This window comes from Eupeodes corollae, chromosome 1 (genome assembly GCF_945859685.1).
Source record: "Eupeodes corollae chromosome 1, idEupCoro1.1, whole genome shotgun sequence".
In the NCBI taxonomy this organism is placed as follows: domain Eukaryota; kingdom Metazoa; phylum Arthropoda; class Insecta; order Diptera; family Syrphidae; genus Eupeodes; species Eupeodes corollae.
In genome coordinates this window covers 195,134,299-195,143,008 of record NC_079147.1, presented here as the reverse complement: position 1 = coordinate 195,143,008, position 8,710 = coordinate 195,134,299, and the positions used below count along the sequence as shown (strand labels likewise).

The 8,710-nt window shown below is 36.8% G+C and overlaps 1 protein-coding gene and 2 long non-coding RNA genes across 4 annotated transcripts; 1 reads left to right on the top strand and 2 right to left on the bottom strand.

Moving 5' to 3' along the window:
• Window positions 1-221: 221 nt before the first annotated feature.
• LOC129939197 (uncharacterized) lies at window positions 222-886 on the bottom strand. Its single transcript, XR_008780517.1, has 2 exons — window positions 785-886; window positions 222-721 (listed from the first exon to the last, which is right to left on the bottom strand). It is a non-coding gene; the product is annotated as an uncharacterized LOC129939197 (long non-coding RNA).
• Window positions 887-3,473: 2,587 nt separating this feature from the next.
• LOC129939196 (uncharacterized) lies at window positions 3,474-4,181 on the top strand. The gene is made up of 2 exons (XR_008780516.1): window positions 3,474-3,645; window positions 3,715-4,181. It is a non-coding gene; the product is annotated as an uncharacterized LOC129939196 (long non-coding RNA).
• Window positions 4,182-4,771: 590 nt separating this feature from the next.
• Window positions 4,772-6,480, bottom strand: LOC129939192 (uncharacterized). 2 transcript variants are annotated; one of them, XR_008780514.1, is made up of 4 exons: window positions 6,232-6,480; window positions 5,539-6,179; window positions 4,960-5,446; window positions 4,772-4,896 (listed from the first exon to the last, which is right to left on the bottom strand). XR_008780514.1 is itself a non-coding variant. In XM_056047110.1 (3 exons), the coding sequence occupies exons 1-3, from the start codon at window positions 6,307-6,309 to the stop codon at window positions 4,886-4,888; spliced, it is 576 nt and encodes a 191-aa protein (XP_055903085.1). In that variant the 5' UTR covers window positions 6,310-6,475; the 3' UTR covers window positions 4,772-4,885. The 2 variants fall into 2 exon arrangements, 1 of the variants encoding a protein (XP_055903085.1); XM_056047110.1 differs by lacking the exon at window positions 5,539-6,179 and having other exon boundaries at window positions 6,232-6,475.
• Between the last annotated feature and the right edge of the window lie 2,230 nt (window positions 6,481-8,710).

Genomic DNA, 8,710 nt, shown 5'->3' with positions numbered 1-8,710 from the left:
ACCCTTCATGTCAATCTAAGATCAATTGTGGTATACCTTAAGGAAGTCACCTCGCTCCATTGCTTTTTTTTATTTATAAATGATTTACTTTCTACTTTTAAAAAAATTATATTGCCAACATACTTAAGAATTGCTAACAGAACTTCAAATAATTTCATACGAAGTCTTAGAGATAAAAGCCACCCGAATTCTTTAAATAAATATTTTAAAAATGCACACAATTTCAAAAACATTTCATTTTTATTAATTCCTTTAAGTGACTGATTGATGTATGTATATATACATATCTCAAGCAGCCATTTATTGAATTTTTTTTTTTCAACACGTTCTATATTGAGGTCCTGAACACGGTCCATAAGTGCAGTAAGTCTGATTTGGTGCCAATGGTTCGAATGGTCCACACGGACTACAAGGAGCACATGGACCATCTGGTCCATATGGAGCACATGGCCCACAGCTATAAAGGGCTCCACACGGCTTACCTGATCCGTTTGGCATTCGAGGTCCAGAAGCTATTGGTAGACCGCAGGGACCACATGCATATGGTTGATTTGGTGTACATGGCGGATATGGTCCACATGATACAGTGCCATAAGTTCCACAAGTTCCATAGGGTCCATATGGACCGCATGTACCCTTAAAACCGCATAACGAATACCTTGGATCACACATTTCTAGATTATTGAGGATTTTTGTTTGAAATTTATTTAAGGTTTTTTACCTAAAGATATAATAAATGAGATTATTGGATTATTTTATTTTTATTATTTTTTGTCATTCTTACTGTAATTTAAAAATTTTGAACTTTATTCATCGAAATTTGACTTTAAAATAACTAAAATTATAAAACTTCATTTCAAGGATAATGATTTACTTTTCTGAAAACAAAAAATATTCAGTCTAAGTGTATTTTAACTCAGCCGGTTTAATTTTGTTTTTCAAAAGCTGTGCGGTTAATATTAATCTAAGAGTTGATGTCTTATTTTTGACTTGGATGTCTAGGTGCCGAATTTTTTGCATCAAAGATAGCCGAGAATGCTTTTTTGGAGTTTTACACTTGGTTGGTTGCATTTGAAGGCCATCAAATTCCTTAATATGAATATGTTTATGACAGACGTGTGGATGCCAGATATTTTGAACAAATCTTCTGATAACAAATATAGGCCAATAATATACATATATTATTAAATTTTATTTTTAGTTGGATCAGAAGATTTGTTTAAAGAACCCGGGCTTGAAGATTCCGATCATTTGGAATTTAATATAAATGGGTATAATTTAGTGCCATTATTCTTTCCCCACCATGGTTTCGCTTTTTTGGTCAGACAAGGAAGGTATGTTGAAGTCTTAGCTGAGTTATATCAATTTTGGAATGGTATGGTGGAAAGCTTTAGAAAAGAGCACGAACCTGAAAACATTGACAAAAATTCAAAGACTTGTGTGCACTGCCGTTACGGGAGCAATGAGATCCACTTCAACTGCGGGACTAGAAGTTTTGCTCAATCTAATTCCCCTAGACCTCCTTGTTCAAGGTTAGGTTATCATATGAAAAAGATGAGAATCAGTTCAAATGATCTATACAGAGGATGCTAGTGACGAGGAGGTGCATGAAGACACTCCGCTCTTTCTGTGTCACTGTCCCGCACTCTTCCATCAAAGGAAGAAACTGCTTGGCAACTATTACTTTGGTGATTATGAAGAACTCGCTAGTACGCCAGGTACGAACATTCTGAACTTCGTCAAAGCCTCTAAATGGCTTGACTAACTGAACAAATAGGTTTTTCTTATTAGCTTGAGTAGCAATACTCGTATTGATCTAAATGTGACGGTAAAAGCATCAAATGTCAGCCACTCAACCTAACCTAACCTATATCAATTATCTCAGCTTGTTGACGAGCAAACTCGAATTTCTTACCCTTATCATGTTTGAATGAGAAATTTTATACCGCATAGGGTAAAATTTATTAAACTTTTGAGCCGAGTTATTAGGAATCCTACTGAGGAAAACTAGAATAAGTTTAAACAAGCTAGAAAGACCTGCAATGCTCATATTCGAAGAACCAAAATTTTGCATTACCAGAAATTGAGGCAAAAAATACAACACTGTCAAAAGGTAGTACAAATTACTGTAAAAACGTACGAAACATCACGTCGTCCTCGGTTCCAACGCTCGTTCACAATGACACTCCCTATGTAAGCTCGATTGATAAAGCCAATTTGCTTTAAGCACAGTTTGAATTCGACGCTACGAGAGAGTATCATCAGTCCTCCTGTTCTTGAGAGCGTAAATGATTTTATAGGACGATACTTCTTAACGTACACAAATCTGTTGGCCCGGATAGTATCCCCACATTGTTCCGGAGAGGTGACGCTAACAAAACGACCGCGTTCCGTATTTCCTACTCTACGGGTCCCCTTCCGATCGAATGTAAAACAGCATTTGTCCAGCCTGTTCCTAAAAATAGCGAATACTCCTCCAACTGCCGTCCAATAGCACTCCTGTCCTTTCTTTCCAACAAACGTCATGGAAACGCTGATTGATTATATCTCGAAGAACGGAAGCTTCTGAATGATCGACAGTATGGCTATCGTAGCAATAGGTCCACTGGTGATCTAATGCTTTTTCCCACGGAACAGTGTAACAAAATTTTACATCATTTTGGACGAAGTACTTGATATTTCAAAGGCATTTGATGGAGTTAATCACTAGTTTCTCTTATCGAAATGCTTTTGGTACTGATGAATCTCTTCTTCTTTGGATTAGAAACTACTTTTCGAACTTTTTAATATTTTTTAATTTGATGGTTTCTGAAACTCACAAAACAAATGCTGCTGTCTTTTTTACTCATTATCATAAACGATATCATTAAATTCTGATCTCGACAACATTGTCTAATTAAGAATTAAGAGCCGTGAAGAATTTAATGCATACAAAACATAATGTTGTCTCCTGCCGTTAAAGTGTTCAAGCTTTCAAAATGATGGAACTATAAACAAAGCATTTACATCATTCGAACACCGCCTCAATGTTTCATGCCTTTCGTTGTTTTAAAGATATTTTTACAAACAATATTCTGTTGAATGAGCCAGTTGCATTTTAATACAATTCAGCCGTAATAATCGCACTTCCAGGAATGCTCATCAATGGTTTAGCTCAATTTCGGACGTACTTTTAAGTATAGAGATTCTTTTTTAACCACTCATCGAGAATTAGAAATTCTTTTCCGAACTCTGTTTTTCCCTCCCATTCTAACATCCAAAAACTTAAGATCAAAGTGCACCGGTATCTCTTCTTAAATTATACATTATCAGCGAGTCAAGGTGTCAAGTATTAGTTTACCATCATATTTCAATTTTCGGAAAAGTTGTGCCTTTTTCATCGGAATAGCTACCAATACCTGAAACGTTTTAATCAACTGGTTCCCTTTTTCGCAATAAAATTAGCCCTAAGCTATTAAACCAATAGGAACCGCATTGGTCAGGTACTAAAAAACAAAATAAACCGAACGATTTAAAAAACACTTTCCAAGGAAATGTCTCTTTTTTTTCAAAAAAACATAATCATCCTTGAAATAAATGTGCCATAGTTTTCAGTTATTTCAAAATCAAATTTCGGTGAATAAAGTTCAAAATTTTTAAATTTTGGTAAGATTGAAATTCAAAATTAAGGAGATGAAAATAGTCAAAGAAACTTTTTTCTTATTTTTTTTTAAGGAAAGAACATTAAATAAACTTCAAACAAAAATCCTAAATACTCTTTAAAATGTGTGATCCATGTTATTCTCAATGCTGTTATAGGGGTGCATGCGGTCCATATGGAACATGTGGACCTTGTGCCCCCTTATGTGGACCATACCCAGCATGCGCAACAAATCAACCATATGTATGTGGTGTGCCGTGTGGAGCAACTTATAGTTGTGGGCCATGTGGACCTTGTGGCCCATGTGGCCCATGTGGACCTTGTGGCCCATGTGGACCATGTGGCCCATGTGGACCTTGTGGCCCATGTGGACCTTGTGGCCCATGTGGACCTTGTGGTCCGTGTGCTTCACCATGTCCGAGTTACTGCACGTATGGACCGTGCTCAGGACCGCAATATAGAACATGTTGAAAAAAAAGTCAACAAATAATTGCAAGAGATTATTTGAAGGCATTAATAAAAAATTAAGAGGTTTTTGGAAGTTGTGTTTTTTTGTTAAATATTTTTTTTTTGAAGAATTCGGTTAACTTTTTTTTCTAAGACCTCACGTGTTCTAAACCAAAGTTATCAAGACTTTAATCGTCATATTTTTACGTTTCGAAAAAAGGAAATACAAATCTCGTTTTACATCAAGCCAACTGACGTGATAAGTGATTGTCGATGCGTAGGAATGTTATGCCAGAGGTCTTGGGTTCAATCCCGGGATGTGCCATCTAGTTTTTTTTTCACAAATTGAGTGCTTTCTAACATTACTGGCGAGGAATTGTTAAATCTTCTAAGAGTATTTCTTGTCATAAAAAGTGATTTCTCAAGTTACCCGTTCGGGTTCATTATGAAACTTTAGGTCGCCTTCATCTCTTGCAACACTACTCGCATACAGGAATGGTTGAGAGTTGCAAGTCACTAGGCCCGGTTCACTAGGGAATGTTGCACCACCAAATTTATTTTTATAATTGACAAAATTCACAGAAATTCATAAGTAGGGCTTATCGCCAACAAAGGGTCTTAATAAATTTCGCTACAGACTAATGGAAAAAAAGCTTAAAGATCAAAAAATTACAACCACTCATATTATATTTTTAACAACAACAACAATAATTGTCTCTTTATTTCTCAACATCTAAAATTCAAACATTTTAAGACTTAAATCTTTTTTCGGTCTAATCTTCAAGAACCCAATCTTGTCTACATGTAGCCTAAAAATGGAAAAGTGGTTTTTTGAAATTTTGTTTAAGTACCAATGGATTCTTTTAAATTACATGGATAGTTGCTTTGGTTTCCCATATTATAGTTCTGAGCATTTTGCATTAAGTTACCAGGTCCTGAAGAATAAGACGAAGGGGGAGCTTGAATACCCATAGGCATCTGAATTGGCATTTGCATAGTATTTTGATAACTATTCTGATAACCATTCATTGGCATCGAGTTATAATTCGAAAAATTAGATGATTGTTGTCCGGCGAGACCATTTTCAAAACCTGATGCTTCATAGCCTTGATTTGGAAAACCCATCATTGCCATTGAATTTGATTCACCAGGATATGACGTTGGAGGCATGTAGTTCTGGAAAGGTTGCTCTTGTTGTCCTTGGTGAAATCCATCACCAGATTCTCCTTGGCGACTTATTGAATGAGAACAAGTGTCTTGGAGACCATTTCTTCGAAAACAATCACAATTTGTATACAAACGACTTGCTCGAAGTTCATATTTGTTGAAAACGTTTTTATTGCTGTTGTTGTTGAGGGGCTGAAAAAAAAACAAAGAAAGGCGGTCTTAAAAATAACATCCAGCAAGGAGTCTGGCATCAAGCTTATCAAGGCAATCAAATCACAACTGACCTTGATAAGCTTTAGAAAAGAATATGATCTCGTTGATTTCGATTTGGGGGCATGTTTTGTGGTGGATAGTAAAATCTATCAGGACGACCGGAAGGTTGGGTGAATTCGGGCATGAATCCCTGGGGTTCCATACTCTCCATTGGTGGCATAAAGCTTTGATTGAAAGTATTGGGAGAGCAAAAAGATCCACATTTCTCACAGGTTGTATGGGAATTCCTTTTCATATCAAACGAGTAATTTGCAGTTCTGGGATCACTCATTCCTAAAGGCGGAAAAGACTGTTGTGTCATAGGTCTCATCTGAATTGGTTGATATTGGTAAGATGGCAATTGCTGCTGGTAATAATTTCCTGAAGGCTCTTGTCCATACATTTGATGCATACTTTGAGAAATCGGACCGGATACTGGGAAATACTCGTACCCTTGTTCAGGGAGTACCGAAGGACCAGCTTGTACATTTGAATCAGGATAATATGAAGGAGAAAAATTGTGGTCCATTTCCGGAATTTGAGAAGATTTCCTTGGTGGCTGATATACAGAAGGATTATTTGGCTTGGTGTATCGTGGAACATGAGTTGATGATGAACGAATTGGTTCGAGTTTTGGTGACTTCGAAACATCATTGTCCATCGATGATGATTTCTTTAAGGGGAATGAACATTTTGTAGAGAATTTATAAGAGCATTTTTCTTACCTCATATGGTCCAGGCATTCCACCTCCACCACCACTGGCACCAAATTCATTTCCAAATGGAATTGGCATATCACACATTTTGTTGTAATTTAAAATATTTCAAAATTGCTTAAAGGAAATGAATGGGTGATTTCTTTTTTATAGAATTAACTTTTGAATTTGTATTTTTAATTTTCACTAAAAATTTTGTTACGTGCTTTTCGTGAGCTTGAAAATATTCGAATGAGATTTATATTTTTTTTTTTGATATTAATAATTTTTGATTAAACTGTAATTTTACTTCAAAGTGTTTTTTTTTTTATTCAACAAAAAGCAAAATTGGTAAACAACTGGACCCGAAAAAATCAATTCAGACTTTAAAACAAATTGGAATTAAAGAAAAAAAACTTTGCCATTGTCAAAGTTAGGGGAAGTTGGCGCCGTTGTCTTCTTTCTGGTGGTTCCAGGCTGTACTCACAGATTTCTTAGATTATTTTGGCTTTAAGTTTTTGAATCGTTTTCGGATTGTTGACATAGCAAACACGTTTTGAGAATGGCTCTGCAAAGCCCAGCGTTGACCGAAACGTGTTGGCTTCTCGACGAGGCTAAGATGCGGCAGTTTTATAAGTTTACGTTTCCTACCATATTAAAATAGGGACCGTCAGAAGAAATGATTTTTCACCCAAAACCATTATCAAAGTCAAGCTGCGAATATATAAAGGAGTGTTTTGGCCGTGCGTTTTCAATTGTTGAGTTACAATTACACATCTTCTTTTGTTCGTGATGCTCGAGTGTGGATATCTTAAGTGTAGTACCTACACTCAAAGTCTCACGAAGTTTTTGCACAAATTAAGGTACCGCAGGCAAGGTGGATGGTAAACGGTTAAACTAAATGCTTTCCTTTAATTCCCTAAGCCAAGCAAGAAGACACAAATTACCAAGTTTCTTTGACTTTTACTACCCACCAGAAAGTTGGTTTGTTTACAAGCAATTTGAATAACAAAAGGCCTTTTGGTCTTGACAAAATTTTAAATTCTATATTATGTCCTCTTTTCTTTGATCTTATTCTAACAACGGATATTTTCCAACAGCTTGGAAACAGTCCAAAATAGTGTCTATAGCAAAAAAAGAATAATGCTTCAAACATTAACTATTTTAAAGAGTTATATCAGAAACCCTGGAAAGCTTGCTCGACGGTTCAAATGTTATACCAAACATGCAATTTGATTTTAAGAAACACCACTTAACAGACTATTGCCTTTAAGTGCTTAATGATAGAATTGTCCACAATCTTAGACAAAAGAAAGAGTAAATAAAGGGAAATAATTTGGTTAGGAGTATGCACTAACTTATCGGTAAGATGAATGGAACCTCTGTATTGCTTGTCCGATACTGGAAAAGGAGACTTTTAAAATACAATAACTACAGAGGCTTACAAAATCTTCTCTGCATCATGCAGAATTCACGCTGCTCCATAAGGGTTGGAAACAACTTTACCGAACCTTTCGATGTCAAAAAAGGCTAAAATGGATTTAGTAGTTAATGAAGGCAAAACAAAATACATGCTGCCATCGACAAAGGCCTACAAAACCGTCACGACGTCTAGTTCAAAACGTCATTATCGACAGACGTAACTTTGAGGATTTTAAGGTCGTTGTATACCTAGGATCCGCTATGAACTCAGAAAACAACATCAACGCTTACCACTATTTCTTTGGGCTACGAAAGCAGTCGAGTAGTAAAGCTCTCTCTCGAGCGTCCAAAGTGGCACCCCCGTCATACTATACGGTGCAGAAGAATTAACTATGACAAAATTGGATGAAAGCCAAGTTGGTTGAGGTCCTCTCCCACCTGAGTGCGACACCTGAGTCACGGTCTTCCTCTATTGCGCCCTCCCTCGGGATTGGATTCGAAAACCTACCGGGCTGGAGCGTAGATGTCCATTCGCTCTACATGACCTAGCCATCTGCTAACTAGGTCAGTGCCGCTGTACAACCCATACAGTTTCGTTATATCTTCTCCTCTATTCTCCATCTATGCGTACGGGACCGAAAATCACCCGAAGAATTTTTCTCTCGAAGCATCCTAAGATTCTCTCATCTTTCTTTGACAGGCCTCAGCGCCATAAATTAGAACCGGGATGATGAGTGTCTTAAAGATGGTGATATTAGATGCTCGAGAGAGGACTTTACTTCTCAATTGCCTTCTAAGTCCAAAGAAGCTCTGTTTTGCAAGACTTATTCTTCGTTTGATTTCAGCACTAGTGTCGTTGTTTGTGTTAATAGTGGTGCCTAGGTAGACAAAGTCCTTAACTACCCCAAAGTTAAAGCTGTCCATGGTGACGTTTTGTCCAAGACGTTGTTGTTCAGTGTCCTTTTTTGATGACAGCATATACTTGGTCTTGCCTCATTGACCACTAAACCCATCTTCTTCGCTTCCGTCGCAATGCTCAAAAACACTCCACTGTCATCACGCTTTGATCATCCAATTATGTCAATAT